The 16,673-nt window shown below is 47.8% G+C and overlaps 1 protein-coding gene across 2 annotated transcripts in view; it reads right to left on the bottom strand.

Moving 5' to 3' along the window:
* Window positions 1-15,602: 15,602 nt before the first annotated feature.
* Window positions 15,603-16,673, bottom strand: part of Ltbp4 (latent transforming growth factor beta binding protein 4) — a 36,361-nt gene continuing 35,290 nt past the window's right edge. For both annotated transcript variants that reach the window (XM_075987671.1, XM_075987660.1), the window contains one exon: window positions 15,603-16,012. In XM_075987671.1, coding sequence (XP_075843786.1) covers window positions 15,858-16,012 — 155 coding nt within the window. In that variant the 3' untranslated portion in view covers window positions 15,603-15,857. The remainder of the gene's footprint in view (window positions 16,013-16,673) is intronic.

Raw genomic sequence — 16,673 nt, 5'->3', positions numbered from 1 at the left:
TCTTTATGAGTTTGAGGCCAGCCTGGGCTACAGAGTGATTTCCAGGGCAGCCAGGGTTACACAGAGAAACCCTGTCTCAAAAAACCAAACCAAACCAAAAAAAGAAAAAGAAAGAAAAGAAAAGAAAAAGAAAAAAACCAAACCAAACAAATCGTCATCAACAACAAAACGAAAAGGCTGCGTGGGACGAGGTTGGTGGCAGCTGCCTCCACAGAATCAGAATCTGCTTGAACGCAGAAAGCACAGAGATGAAAACGAACGTGATCTTTGGGTGACATTGCTGAGAGGTCTGTGTCAGCGTTGGCTCGAACCGGCCCCACTGTGTTTTCCGGGTACAAAGTCCAGTGTACAGTTGAAGCCTCTGCTGTCAGTTTTTCTGTTCACTCGAATCTATGTAAGTCATCAGACTGTGAAGCAACTGGTTCTTCGGACATGAAATAATAAGAAAAGAAGGCCACGTCCTAGAAGAGACACCGCAGCCATTGGGAGGGCTCTGACGAGGGCATTTGAGGGGTTCGAGGCAGTATCAGTCCTTAAGGAGTTCAATATTTCTATTTTATATTCCATGGTGTGTGTGTGTGTGTGTGTGTGTGTGTGTGTGTGTGTGTGTGTGTGTACTATGTGCATGCCTGGTACACATGAATGCCAGATGGGGGCATTGGGTCCCCTGGAACTGGAAGTATAGATGGTTGTGAGCCACCATGTAGGTGCTGGGAACTGAACTTGGGTCCTCTGGAAGAGCACCCAGTGCTTGTTACCCCTGAGTCTTCTCTCCAGTCTGCATGGTGAGACAGTAGCTGAGTGAAATCTCACTTTGTTTCCCACGTGGGAACTCTTAGCCCCCTTTCCCCTGCTAGGATAAACCCCTGACAAAAGCAACCAAAGAGAGGCTGCGTTAAGGAGTCTGGGACCCCTCTGCATGGAATGTGGCACCACCCTCCCTTAGGGTAGGTCTTCTCGCCTCATTAACCCAATCTAGACACAGAGTAGCCCAAAGGTTTGATTCTAAGTCCCACAGGAGGGCTGGTGAGGTGGCTCAACAGGTAGAGCTGCCTCCAAACAAGCCAGAGGATCCAAGTTCAAGCCCTGGGACCCATGACCGTGTAGTGGCGGAAGGGGAGAAACGACTCATGAAAGTTGTCCTCTAACACACACACACACACGCACGCACGCACACACACACACACACGCACACACGCACGCACACACGCACACACACATACACACACACACGCACGCACACATACACACACATACACACGCACACATACACACACACACATACACACACATACACACACACACGCAGGCACGCACGCACGCACACACACACGCACGCAAACACAAGCACGCACACACTTTGAAAAAAGTTAATCCCACTAAATTTACAAGATTAAACATTATGTGAATTGTGACTTTATTTTCTCTTTATTTTTCTGAGATAGCTCTGACTGAATCTAGTAATTGCTGTATAACCCACGCTATCTTCTAATTTTTGGCAGTTGCCCTACCTCCGTGTCTTAATTGCTGGAATTGCACACATACTTCACCCCACCCAGTTCAAATCACATTTTTCCTGAGTCTGGCGCCTTAGACTACTTGGTCATCTTGACACTCTCAGACCACAGCTTTCTGTAGCGTATCTAGGTGTGCACGCCTGCTCACTAGTCCGACTGGCCTCCCAGTTTCCACTCACTATAAACAATGCCCACGTACACCCTGGTGAATCCTGGAGGTGGGATGCTTGGGCCGAATGGTGCTCCCTTAGTATCACACGCTGCGTTTGTTTATGGGTAGTTTCTGTCTGAAGTTTCAGGCATCAGCTGTAGGGTGGGCATCTTAAAATTTATTCCTGGTAGCCAGACATGGTGGCTCAGGCTTATAAGCCTGGCATAGGAGAGACTGAAGCAGGAGGATTTCTGTGAGTTTGAGGTCAGCTTGGGCTATCTATATATTGAGTTACAAGCCACCCTGTACTACAGAGTGAGATCCTGCCATAAAATACATGTATAGAGGGACTGGAGATGTGGCTCAGTGGTTAAGAGCATTTGCTGCTCTTGCAGAGGACCAGGGTTTGGGTCTCAGCACCCACGTGATGGCTTACAACCACATCCGCATGTACATCTATGCAGCACAAATGGCACCTTATCCTATGGGACTGCACCCATCTGGTTCTGAGGTGCCGTGTGGACCTTGGGAATCTATAACTGTAGAGCCATCTCTAGACCCATTTGCTCTCCACTTCCAGGGGATCCAACACCCTCTCCTAGGCTCCGAAGACTACGGTACTCACATGCACATGACGCCGCCCCCCCCGACATATATACACGTAATTTAAAATTAAAATGAAAAAGTCTATCTGCATGCCCCATCCTGGACAAAGAAGAGCCTTCTTGGGATGACTTTACTTGCTGACACACGCCGCTCCCTTGACATGAGCCAGCGTGAATGGATTCCTGCTCCCAGCAGCTGAGCCCAGCTGGAAAAGAAAGAAGACATTCTCTCTCGCCTCTGAGTCACGAATCCAACGTGGAAATGACAACCAGCACTGCGATCTCACTTTAACTGCATGAGGTCACTCTAGCTCGGGGTCAGGCAGAAACAAGTTTGGTCGTGCTCTGCCAATGCATCCGCACCCTTTGGCCCAGGAATCCCACCTCTGGGACGCACCAGGATGTGCATGGGGCGTTATTTATAATGGGAGGAAATTGGGAACGGCTTCAGCGTCTGGCAAGGCTGCCCTATTGAGTAAACAGACAGCGAATGTTGGAGATTGTGTTTACACAGGGACGTTTTAACTGGGGGACAGCTTACATTTTAAGAAAGGGAAAAAGCAGGGCAGTATAAACAATTTGTTCACATAGTTATGTAAAAACACACATATATGAGCATAAAGGGTCCACAAAGAATAGAAAAGAATGAAGAGAAAGACCTCAAAATACTGCGGACAGCTGTGGTGTGTGATGAGACAGCAGTTCACGTAATCCAGGCTAACCCCAAACTACTATGTAGCCCAGGCTAGACCTGAACTCATGATCATCTTGTTCCAGGGTCTCTAGTGCTGAGAGTTCAAATGAAAGACCCGGATAAATCCAGACCCCTCTAGCAGAAAGAGTAGAGCCAAAAAAATCTAGCAGAGAGAGAAGAACCAAAAATCTAGGTTAGCCAGTTCAGTGACTCTGTTCCAGGAACTAGCTGACCATAAAGTTAGATTATAATCTTGAGAATAATCTTGAAAAACAGGGAGTTACCCCCTTGTGATTATCACTGGTATTTTCAGAATTTTCCAATGACGCTCTCTGTACCCCCTTTGGGTTATTGGGTTGTGGTTTCTTCCCTCAAATACCCCTTCTCCCAGCTACTCGGGGTCGAACTCTACCCCTGCGTGGGAAATGAGTTTCGGCCCCAGTGCACTGGTTCCTGTCCTGTCACTAAACCTTGTGTGATTGCAGCAAGGACGGTCTCTTGTGAGTTCCTGGGGACTTGAGTGAGAGTCTCCCTGCTCCGGGGGGGCTTTCACAAGCATATGCTGTCATGCCACAGTTTCCTGTAGTTCCTCTGAGCACTAAACACTTCACACTTTATTCTCCAGCAGTGATGAGGATTAAGTCCAAGGCCCATACGGGCTAGGCAAGTGTGTCTCCAACACATTACATCCCCTTTTCTTTTCTCTTCTTTTTTATGGATACAGTGTTCTGCCTGCACACCAGAAGGAGGCACCAGATCTCATTACAGATGCTTGTGAACCACCATGTGGGTGCTAGGAATTGAACTCAGAACCTTTGGAAGAACAGGCAGTGCTCTTAAACGCCGAGCAGCCGGGTGGTGGTGGTACACGCCTTTAATCCCAGCACTCAGGAGGCAGAGGCAGGGGGATCTCTGGGAGTTCAAGGCCAGCCTGGTCTACAAGAGCTAGTTCCAGGACAGGCTCCAAAACCACAGAGAAACCCTGTCTCGAAAATTAAAAAAAAAAAACAAACAAAACAACAACAACAACAACAAAAAAAAACCCACAAAAAAAAATCACTGAGCCATCTCTCCAGCTCCTTCTTCTTATTTCCTTTCTTTATGTTGTTATGTGCATGTGCTTGGATGTACAAGTGCACACGTGTGCATGTACATGTGTGTGCACATCCATGTGGAGATCAAAGGTCAGTGCTGGATGTCAGTCTTCAGGATTCAGGAGCTATTCACCTTGCTTGTTTTTCTTTTTCTCTTTCTTTCTTTTTCTCTTTTTCTCTTTCTTTCTTTCTTTCTTTCTTTCTTTCTTTCTTTCTTTCTTTTTCTCTTTCTTTCTTTCTTTCTTTCTTTCTTTCTTTCTTTCTTTGTGTGTGACTGTAAATGTGTGGGAAGGGCATGCATGTGTCATGGGGGCACATGTGGAGGTCATAGGATAACTTGCAGAATCTGTTCTCTCACTCAGCTACGTGGACCTCAGGAATAGTACTCGGATTACAGAGCTTGAAAGCCTATAATACACCTTAGCAGCTAAGACATCTCTCTGGACCCGCCTTGATTCATTGTTGTCTGAGGCAGGGTCTCCCCCTGGCCTGGAACTCACCGTTTGGGCTAGGCTAGCTAGCCAGCAAGCCCCAGAGCTCCTTTGCCATCCACCTCTACATCTCAGGATTACAAATGTGGTTCACTGAGGTTGCTGGGGCTCAAAGTCATTAGGCAGCAGGAACTTTACTGACTGAGTCCTCTCCCCGTCCTATTTTCAATGTTTAGAAAGCACATCATAGGCATTTCCTAACAAACTATAGACTTAGACATACGCTTTACCCAGCTTTAATTCCCCTACCCCTGTCTCTCTTTTTTATACAATGCCTGTGCAAGCTGGGCCTGGAACTGTTCAGTCCTCTGCCTTAGCTTCCCTGACCACCGGGATTATGGGCGTGATCCTCCACACCCCCGTATTTGTCTATCTCTGCTACACCTTTAAATACTCACCTGAGATTCCTGCATCCCTAAGGTGAGATGGGAGACAGAGACAGAACACAGATCTGGAGCTCTAGGGCCAGCTTGCAACAGCACAGTGACAGCAAGGTGGGAGACTGGAACCAACTCCTGAACGCTGTCTTCCGTCCGTTGGGTGCACTTGAGAATCGCGGCAGGCACATGTGCACACTCACACACAAAAAAGGAGTATTGTTTGTGTGTTTGTTTGTTTGCTCTAAGGCAGGGTTTCTCTATGTAGCCCTGGCTGTCCTGGAACTCATTCTATAAACCAGGCTGGTCTCAAACTCACACAGATCCACCTGCCTCTACCTCCCTAGTGCTGGGTTTGAAGGTGTGCGCCATCGTGCCCCTCAATAGATATGTTTTTTAACTGATAGGGCTGGAGACGTGGCTCAGTAGTTAAGAGCACTGGCTTCTCCTACAGAAGATTCAGCTTCTGTTTGCAGCATCCACAGTAGATCACAGCCCTCTGTAACTCCAGTTCCAGGTGCTCCAATACCCTCTCTGGCATGCAAGATTATTCTCTCTCTCTCTCTTGTCTGTCTCAGTATTGGGAATGGAACTTGGAGCCTCACACATTACTAGACATGTAATCCACCTCTGAGTTCCATTCATAGCCCACAGTCCTATTTTTATATATTTCAAGGTATGGTAATTTGAATGAAAATCCCCCCCCCCCGCAGGCTCATATATGAATGCTTAGTCACCAGGGAGTGGAACTGTATTAGAAGGTGTAGCCTGATTGCTGGGGTGAGCCTTGAGGTTTCACAAGTCCATAGGCTCAATCTCTCTCTCTCTCTCTCTCTCTCTGCTTGTGGATCTGGCTGTAGCTCTCAGCTTCTTCTCCAACACCACGCCTCTGCCTCCTTGCCATGCTCTCCCTGTGATGAGAATGGACTCATGTGCTGGAACTGTAAGCCAGCCCACAAGTAAATGCGTCCTTTCGTGAGTGTCATAGTCATGGTGTCTCTTCACAGCAATAGAGCAGCGCTGAGACACAAGGACCGTCAAAAAGGACAAATCCCAGCACTCAGGAAACCAAAGAAGAATCACTGAGACTCTAAGTAGCCTGGAGCAAACAAACAAAAAATGCAAAAAGTGAAATAAATAATAACATAATAAAACAAAACAACGGAGAGAAAGGGGAGAGGCAAGGGAGGGAGGGGGAAGAAGGGTGTGTTCTCTTACATAACTACCAACGCTAACAAAACTGGCAAAAAGTTCTTAATATTATCTAAGAGCCTGTCCTCGTTGCCTCGGAAACAAACTCGCAATTGTTTTTGTTTGAATTGGGATCGATACAAAGTACACTCATTATATTGGGTTCTGATTTTTTTTTATTATCCATTTAAAACTTCCTAAATTTCGTGTGTGTGTGTGTGTGTGTGTGTGTGTGTGTTTACCACCCATGTCACAGCATGCTTGTGGAAGTCAGAGGACAACCAGTGAGAGCTGGCTCTTTCCTTCCAACATGTGGGTCCCTGGGTTTGAACTTACAACGTCAGGCTTGACAGCAGCTGCCTTAACACCAGCTGTGTATTTTATCATTCTGATACACCAACATTCAGCTTCACATGGAATGTGTGTGTGTCCATGCAAAAGTATGCGTACATGCGTCTTAACATGTAGTGTGTGTATGCACATCCAACTTCGCATGGAATGTGTGTGTGTCCATGCAAAAGTCTATGCATGTATGTGTCTTAACATGTCGTGTGTGTGTGCGTGCAGCTTCACATGGAATGTGTGTGCACTCTTGCACCCCCTTTTTGGGAATTCTGAGCTACATCAGGAGTCATGGTGGCTCTGTCCTGTTAAAATGCCCCCGTTTGCAGTCAGATGTACTCAGGTTGGTTTCTGCAGTTAGTTTTCAACATTCAGGATTTGAACTCCAACAACTGGAGCTCAGGTGGAGGCCCATGCCTTTGATCCCAACACTCTGAAGACAGGAGGATTACTGTGAGTTCCAGACCATTCTAGGCTGTATAGTGAGACCTTCTTTAAAAAATATCATAAGAAATAAAACTCAGCTCTAGGCCACAGGAGATGTGGGTTCCAGGCTGGTTCCCTGACTTGGGCCTTGTACTTGTTTTGTTTTTCAAGAAAGAATTTCTCTGTGTAGCTCTGGCTGTCCTGGAACTCACTCTGTAGACAGGCTGGTCTCAGACTCACAGAGATCCTCCTGCCTCTGCTTCCCTTGCGCTGGGATTCAAAGCTTGCACCACTACCATCTGGCTTGAGCCTTGGGCTTTCTAAGCCTCAGCCCTCTTATCTGTAAGGAAGAAAAAGATGAACTTGCCTTTGTGTTTGCCTACAACCCCGAGAGATGGGAAGGGCACCCAGGAAGCCCTCAGTCATGGTAGCTAGCCGTCTATCCTGTGTTTTGGACAGAGTCGAGGCAGAATCATCAACTGGTCCAGGCGTCTAGGACCCAGCCCTGCCCCACCTACCCTGCCACCAGACTGAGAGTAAGCCCGCGCAGATACTTGAACTTGTTACATAATGAGAATGACCTTGAAACCACAGATCCTCTTGCTTCTTCATCTCCCCACTAGAATTACCTGTAGGAGTTACCATACCTAGCCTACTTTGGGTTTTGTTGCCCAGAGATTGTTTTTTTAAATTTTTTTTTTGAGTATGGTATTTTGCCTGCATGTGTGTCTGTGTACCATGTGTGTGTCCACAGAGGCCAGAAGATGGCGTCAGATCCTCTGGAACTGGAGTTATATACATTTGTGAGCTGCCATGTGAGTGCTGGGGGCCCCGTGAACAGCCACCATGTCTTGATGTCTGACTCGGGTTCGCTTGGACTCATTATTTAGACCAAACTGATTTCAAATTTTCATCCTGCCTCAGCCTTAATGCTGACACTGAAGGTTTGTGCCACTACACACTACCCTTTTGTTTATTTTATTATTCTTATTTTTGACAGGGTTGGAAATTACTCTACCATACCCCCTGCTTCTCACTGGGGGAGTCTAGGCAGGGGCTCTACCACTGAGCCACACCCCAGTCCCTCACTGGGGGATTCTAGGCAGGGGCTCCACCACTGAGCCACACTCCAGCCCCTCACTGGGGGATTCTAGGCAGGGGCTCTATCACTGAGCCACACTCCTACTCCTTAAATTACTTGTTTTCTAACTTCACTGCCATTCAAACTTCTCCTGTTCCTAGCCTGCGGGGTCCACGCTTATCCTGGCCCTCCACTGCAACCCCATGTTCTCTGAGATGCTTTCCTATCTAGCTACAGAGAGTGAGGGCTTTTTTCCTAAGGTTAACCACACCTTCCAATATCTTCAAGGGTAACCCAGGGGTTGCCAAATACCTCCCTTTCTTACAAGACAAAATTATTTCTTGTAATGACCAGGAAATGAGAAGTTTTCATAGCCAAGAAAGAACTGAAGACAGAACTTTTTTATTTCTTGAACTTCATAAGCACAAGGTCCTGGCAGGAAGCAAAATACTTCTATTCCTTTATTTTTAAATGTGTGTGTGTGTGTGTGTGTGTGTGTGTGTGTGTGTGTGTGTGTGTGCGCGTGCGTGCGTGCATGCATGCGCACGCACACCCACCTCAGAGCAAGTGTGCGTTTAGGAGACAAATCGCAGGAACCAGTTCTGCCCTCCCACCCTATGAATCCAGGGTATCAAAATCAAGTCATCGGGCCTGACAGCTCACTGAGCCCCCTCATTGCTGCAAAGCGACTTAAAATAAACATTCCAGTACAAAGAAGAAGAAGAAGAAGAAGAAGAAGAAGAAGAAGAAGAAGAAGAAGAAGAAGAAGAAGAAGAAGAAGAAGAAGAAGAAGAAGAAGAAGAAGAAGAAGAAGAAGAAGAAGGCAGACTGAAAATTCACAATTTGAAGTTGAGTCTTTTGGCTACAGGCCGATAAAACAAAACTTCATGTAAATAAATTGTGAGGTGTGCCCCACCCCACCCCACCCCCGTTGCTGAGAAAGGGACTGGAAGGGGTGCACGAGAAAACTCAGACTCTAGCTTATAGAGTATCCCCTCCGATAACGAAAACTAGCGCCTGACCCCGCACCGAAGCCCCATCCTCTCCGCACTGCCCAAGCTCTCTCATGGCCTGAGTTCGCCCACCCACCACTCCGACCTCCACGGAGCTGTCTGGAACATGCGTTGGGATAAATGTTGAGCAACCTGGGGACAGGCCAGCAAGGCCCTTTGTAATGGGAGGTTGGAGGCGGGGGCTTGGGAATGGTCTCTTTCCACGCTGGTGGGAGCCCAGGGGTGCAGTAAAAGAACGGATAAGCAGCTAGATGGACGTTCACCAACTAAAGACTCCTCGCGTCCGTCTGTCCCAGCTTCCATCTCCAGCCCCCAGGGCGTTCCCCCAGGACCCTTTCAGTCCACTCCCCTTCCTCCAAGGTCACGGTCACTCCGACTTCTTCTTCCATTATTACATTTATTGCTTCATTTTGTGTGTGTGTTGTGGGGGGGGCGGGGTGCATATCAGAACACACGGAATCACTTCTCTCCATCCACCTTGTCGGACTCGGAGACCTTGCTCAAGCCCTCAGGCGTGGTGACAAGTGTCTTCTTTTGCTGCCCTCCACTCTGCCTCTTAGAGCAGACATTGGTCGCATCTGTTTTGAATTTTATATTCACAGAATCAGGAATATGTCCATACTGGCTTTCCCCTCGCTATCACTGAAAACACATATCCTGGGCGTTGGCTGTAGCTCTAGGTTGTTCTCACCGGGGCAGGGGGCTCGGCCCGGGGGTGGGGGGATGGGGGATGGGGGGTGGGGACTGTGCTCAGTTCACTGAGCCAGCCTCCCACAGAGTGGAGGGGATTCCTTCCAGGCCCGAAAGGGCTGGCATGAGGGTCCTGAGGTTAGGATGGATCTTGTTATTAGATAGGTATGGCTGGCGACAGCCTAGCAAAGAGAGAGAGGCGTGGGGAGGTCAGACAGACACAGGAAGCAGAGGGCGCGGGCTTATGGCTACTTTGGCGCGGACTCTAGGTGAGGCAGTTTCAGGAAGGGGGGACTTGATCCAAGTTGGGTGTCCACTACCTTCTAGCCCCACGGTGCTTTCTTTCCTGATATAGTCTCATGTAGCTTAGGCTGGCCTCAGACTTGATAAGGCTGAGTCATGGCTCATCCCGATCCTCCCTGTCTCTGCCTCCCAAGAGCTAGGATTCAGGCATGTGCCACTACGCATAGTTCATAAATATCTATACAGGCATATCTATTACTTTGCTTGCATCCTTGCTTCCCTCTCTTCTAAACACTTTTATTTATGTGTTATGTGTGTGCCTGTGTCTTCTACATAAGCGTAGCTACCCACAGAGGCCAGAAGAAAGTGTCAGATCTCTTAGAGTTAGGGTGACAGGTGGTTGTGAACCACCTGAGTGTTGAGAACCTAACTCAGGTCCTCTGGATGAGCTGGATGCCAGTAAGTTTTTTGTTTGTTTGGTGGTTGCTGGTTTTTTTTTTTTATTAACTTGACACAAACTAGGGCCCTTGGGGAAGCTAACTCTCTTAAATTGGCCTGTGCGCAAGTCTGTGGTGCATTGTTTGGATTAAACATTGATGTGGGAGGGACCAGCCCACGGTGGGCGGTGCTATCCCTGAGTAGCTAGTCCTGAGGTAAGTAAGAAAGCAGGCTGAGAGAGCCAGGAGGAGCAAACCAGTAGGCAGGTTTCCTCCATGGCCTCTGCTTCAGTTCCTGCTTGAGGCTCTTCCCTGACCTCCTACAACGAGGGGCCTTACTGGGATATGTCAGTCGAACAAATCCTTTCCTCCCCGAGTTACTCAGTCAGAATATCATATCACAGCCATAGGAAGCGAGTTAGAGCAGCAGCCACTGCTGAACCCCTTCCCAGCCCCTCCCTTCTGTGTCCATGTCACACATATTTCAGAAACAAGGCCCCTGTGGTGGCTTGAAAGAAAATGGCCCCCAAAAGGAGTGGCACTGTTTGGGGGTGTGGCCTTGTTGGAGGAAGTGTGTCACTGTGGGGGTGGGCTTTGAGGTGTCCTGTGCTCAAGTTTCACTCTGTAGACCAGGCTGGCCTTGAACTCACAGAGATCCGCCCTGCCCCTGCCTCCCGAAGGCTGAGATTAAAGGTGTGCATCACCAGTGCCCGGCTTTTTATTTATTGTCATTACATTTTAGGGAGCACCATGCACATCCTAGGATAGAGTTCAGGTCATTAGGCTTGGTGGCAAGCCCCTTTACCCACTGAGCCATTTTGCTGGTCCCTCTCTTCAGTTTTCTCGACAGTCCCCTAACTCAGGCTCACTTCTAACTCAGTGTGATCTTGACTTTCTAATCCCCGTAGGCATGAGCCAGCTCTAGTTTGTATGATCCCGATAACCAAACACAGTACTCCCTGCACACCAGGCAGAAACTCTGTGACTGAGCTACATCTGCAGTCCCATCACCCCTAAGATTAGGCAGGCAGTGAGTGGCGGTGCCTGTCTTTAATTCCAGCATAGCTCTATGGTCCTAGCCACTTGGGAGGCAGAGGCAAGAGGATCTCTGTGAGTTCAAGGCCAGCCTGGTATATACAGACAGTTCCAGGCTAGGCGGTGTAGTTTGACTTTCTTGTGGAACTTTCTTTTAAGCTGCCAGTCCCCAAATGACATGGAGACTTATTATTAATCATAAAAGCCTGAGTTTAGCTTAAGTTTGTTCCACTAGCGCTTACAACTTAAATCAACGCGTTTCTGTTAATCTATGTTCTACCATGTGGCTTTTTACCTCTCCCCCACCTGTACATCCAACTCCTCTATGTCTCACTGGCGTCTCCTGTGTGCCTAGATTCTAACCCCGAGTTCCCCTCTGTCCAGAAGTCCCGCCTAACTTCTCCTGCCTACCTATTGCCCATTCAGCTTTTTATTAAACCAATCACAGTGACACATTCTCACACAGTGTAATCAAATATCCCACAACAAGTCGGGGTCACATAGCAGTATTCTGGAAGGGGATAGATTGTGCTGGGTCTATAACTCCGCAATACAGTGCTTGCTGCCTACGCTCCTGCGTCCGAGCCCACCATGTGGAGGTGTGTGGGGTGGATGAAGTGTAGTTCCTAGGAACACATTTGAAGCCCCATGGCCTGTCCGGGAGATTGCTGTGAACTCATTTAGATCATTACCTCTAATGGTTATGGCTGGAGAAAGGGCTCCGTTGTAAGAGCACATACTTCTCTCCCTGAAGATGTGAGCTTTTTTCCCAGGACCCACATCAGGTGGTCCACAACCAACTGTAACTTCAACATTGGGGGTTCCATGGGACACACATGTGACACCCACACAAACACATAAAGTAAAAACAAAGATGAATAATTTTTAAGAATAGAATATAGCCTAAGTGACTGCAACAAGAACATTTCAAAATGTTCATTAAAACTTTAGTTTCCTGCCGGGCGGTGGTAGCACACACCTTTAATTCCAGCACTATGGAGGCAGAGACAGGCAGATCTCTGTGAGTTCGAAACTAGCCTGGTCTACAAGAGCTAGTTCCAGGACAGGCTCCAAAGCTACAGAGAAACTCTGTCTCGATCCCCACCCCCAAAAAAAGTTAGTTCCCTTCCAGGGCAGCCGGAGCTATACAGAGAAACCCTGTCTTCAAAAACCAAAAAAAAAAAAAAAAAAAAAACCCAGTTAACTCCTAGGGTAATACCCAGGTTGAATGACTCAGCTAGCAGTGCAGATATCCAGGGACCCAAGCTCTGTCTATTTTGAGATTCAGTTCTGTAAGGTGGAGTTTTGCCGTGTAACCCACACTAGCCCTAAACTCTGAGGCTCAAATGATCCTCCCGCTTCAGCCTCCTAAGCAGTTGGGTCTACAGTTCTGTCTTTGTGCCAAGTATTCATATGTTGGTTTATGTTTGTTTGCTTGCTTTTCGATGGGAAAGGAGTGGACAGGGTCGTCTGGAACTCAGTGCAAAGCCTAGGGTACTTACTTCCTTTTCTTCCTTCCTTTCTTTTTCTTTTCTGTTTTTTTCTTTTTTGTTTTTCGAGACAAGGTTTCTCTGTGTTACAGTTTTGGCTGTCCTGAAACTTGCTTCATAGACCAGAACTCGCTTCATAGACTGGCCCTGAACTCACAGAGATCCGCTTGTCTCTGCCTCTGGAGTGCTGGGATTAAAGGCGTGTGCCTACCACCGTCCAGCTGCCTAGGGTACTTTAATATGCCAGGCAATTTTTCTGAGCCAATCTCCCCAAACTCCTGAATGCTGGGTTCCAAATGGATAATAGTACCATAACCCTCTTTCAGAACACTGTTTATGCATAGCTGTTGAGGTGATAGACAACTTCCAGGGAGACGATCTGAGCATTGGCCACTAGGGGGCGCGCCTAGCTTTGGCCGCACCGGCACGTGGTGACACTTAAGAGGTGCTGCGGTGCAGGTTACTGACAAACTGGTTTATTTCTTTGGACATTCCAGAAGAGAACGCATTGATCGTGGTCAGCGCCAAAAAACCCCAGAGCCAGGGCTGGGGACTAATGTGGGGGGATGTAGGAATGAAACAAAAGAAAACAAAACTAGATTCTTTGCTGAGCCTCCAGTGGGGGGATGAGAGGGTGTGTGTGGTGACAGAGCCCTCCAGCACTGATGACCTCCCGTTCCCGGTCCCCTCCTGCGACACCTGTACAGTAAAGTGGCTGAGGTGGGGGACAACAGGAGTATCTGTGAATTGTCCACACCTACAATGGATTTTTTTCCAAAAATTTATATATTTTTAAAAATATATCTTTATCATATTTTCCCTTCCCCCCAACTCCTCCAGGATCTTCCCCACCTCTGCCCGCACAAATTCACCTCTGTCTCTCTCTCCCTCTCTCTCTCTGAAACAAAACAAAACAAAACATATAAAAACCCTAAGATTAAAAACTACCAAAATGAAACAAAAAACTCACCAAAACAAACAAACAAAAAAAACCCCAAACCCAAACAAACAAAACAAAAAAACCCCAAAAAACCAAAAACATGGAATCTGTTCTGTGTTGGTCAACTCTTCCTGGGCATGAATTTAAAAGAAAACACTGTCTCTGTGTGTAACAAAGGCAGGTCGCTCCTATCATTATGGGTTCAGGAGTTTGAAGCCAAGTCCTCAGGCTTGGTGGCAAGTGCATTTACATTTCCTTTTTCCTTCCTTCCTTCCTTCCTTCTTTCCTTCCTTCCTTCCTTCCTTCCTTCCTTCCTTCCTTCCTTTCTTTTTTCTTTTTGGTTTTGGAGACAGGCTTCTCTGTATAGCTCTGGTTGGCTAATCTCGAACTCACAGAGATATACCTGCTTCTGCCTCCTGAGTGCTGGGATGAAAGGCATGCACCACCACTGTTCTGATGACATTTTGTTTGCTTGTTTGCTTGTATTTCCTTTTGAACTATCCAACTATCCAGATATTTCCAGATTCCCCAAAGGGATCCAAAATTCCAAGCCTCTCTCTTCCTCCATATTCCCATACCTAAAATGTCACCAGCACTGTCTAACACAGAATTGAATGACATACCAAAAGAAGGGCACCTAAAACCCACCGCCATTCTAGCCTCTAGGCCCTCACAAACCTGCTGCCGCACTCTGGAGCACCAACTTCCTCTTTATCTTAGGTGTTTCCTTGTGTCATTGAGGTCTCAGCCCTTCAGGAACCCAGCCGAACAGCCAGCCATCATACTGAGCTAAAGTTTGTCTGGGTTCTCAACTCACATCCAGATTATACGGAAATATTTATGGATTCAATGAATGAGGTTAGTGTTTGGGTTGGCTCCTCTGATCTCAGCTGGGAGGCGGAGGAGTAATTTCCCAACCAACTTTGAACAGGTTCCTTTATTTTTCTTTTCTTCTTTTTTAACCCCCTCTTGGTAGGACTGAAGGGGAACTTAGGGCATTCAGAAGCTAGGCAGGTGCTCTACCATTGAGCCACACCCCAGCCCTCACTAGGGGACTTTAGGCAGGGGTTCTACCACTGAGCCACACCCCAGCCCCTCACTGGGGGATTTTAGGCAGGGGCATCACAGCTCTTCATTGCTGAAATCTCAGCAAGCATTCTACCACTGTGCCATTTTCTAAGCCCCTCACAATTTTTAAATTTTTTTTCAGCTTCATTGAATTATAATTCACAGACCTCACCATTTGAAGTGTATAATTCAATAGTAAAACCATGTGATGCTGGCCCCACCCTAGACAAGGAGTCTTGAGCCTCCGAGTACTGACACCCCTACTTACCTGTGATAGTTTGTGTTTATGGTCCTGGCTCCTGGAGGGAATAGAGCACAGCCTCCTCCTCCATCCTAGGCCTGGTGTGCACAGCCATAACCGTAGATGCTGGGAGGCGGAGGAATTCAAGACGGGGTTAGGCTACATAACAACCTCTTAGAAGAAAAAACAAACAAACAAAATAACAAAAACTCCCAGCAACTCTGAATATTAGAAAGAGCATGATAGAAAAGAAGAGATGGAAAGACAGAAAGATGGGAAGTTGCCCAGAGAAGACGGGCAAGAGAGAGAAACTGAGACAGGAGGGCCAAGAGGGACAAGGCCAGACTTGGTGAGAATCATGGAAAGTAAGAGTCAATCTTGGCGTCGGGCATGGTGCGTTCTTGGGTGGCTGAGTGACTCAGCAAACTGTGGAGCCAACTTTTGGGAAAAATAAAAGGGCAGGCAGAGGCCAAAAATACAAAATAGGTGTTTTAATTGAAGATTTTATAAAAGGGAAGGAATGTGACAGTGGACCCAGGACTGGACCACGCCAGGCCCAAAGCGCTAGTGGGAGGGGCTGGGAATGGAGAGCAGCGAAAGGCACCCCTCTGTGTCTGTCCATCCTAAGTCCAGACTGGCTGACATCCTTTCACACTCGCGGACTAGAGGGAGCCAGGCGTACTCTGGAAGCTCCCAGAGCGCAGGCGTAATGGGGCGCCAAGTGCAGGTGCTCAGGCTCGGGGTCGCGCAGGCGCACAGTGATGTGGCTGGTGTGTGGGTGCAAACCCTGGACGGCAGACACAGCGGAAGGAGCCATCGGTGTTGACGCAGCGTGCATTGACACAGAGTGGGGAGGTTGCCTCAGCCTCGTCACACTCGTTGATGTCTGGGGGAAGGGGTAAAAAGACCGTTACTCGAGCCCGGGAAGAGAAGCCCATCTCCATGGTCTTTTGAGGTAGAGAATCACAGACCTTAAGCCTTTTCTACGGAATGCAACATATCACTTGCTACCCGCTGGCTGTGTGAGCCCAGGCAGGCGGTTTAATAGCCCTGTGTTTTGGCCTGTGAGATGGGTCAGGGGGATAAAGGGAATTCTGTGCAAGCCTGATGATCTGAGGTTGATCCTCGAAACCCAAGTAAAGGTGAAAGGGGAAACCCGATGCCACAGAGTTGTACCCTGACCTCCACATGTATAGTAAACACAAACAATAGTAAAGAAAAACTGTAAAAGAAAATATCGCTATGGACAGTCGTAAATATCTACATATCAGTCAACCCTGTGAGCGTGGAACCTGTACTAATTCTATCCCCCTCATAAGCCCATGAGGCAGGTACTGCGCCTCTGTGCTACACAGATGCTAACTGTGGCCCAGCACAGGCGCACTTGCTCCGCGCCTCGCTGGAAGCCACACGTGGTACGGATCTCATTCTCCGCCACTCTCCTAGTCTCTGGGTGCCCAGCACACTGCTATTTCTGCTGTGAGACCTCGGGGAACTCAGTTCACTTTTCTGAGCCTCTTTAATTTTTTTTTAATGTGTTATTTTTT

Source organism: Microtus pennsylvanicus, chromosome 1 (assembly GCF_037038515.1).
Source record: "Microtus pennsylvanicus isolate mMicPen1 chromosome 1, mMicPen1.hap1, whole genome shotgun sequence".
Lineage (NCBI taxonomy): Eukaryota > Metazoa > Chordata > Mammalia > Rodentia > Cricetidae > Microtus > Microtus pennsylvanicus.
This window is presented reverse-complemented; position numbering and strand designations above follow the sequence as displayed.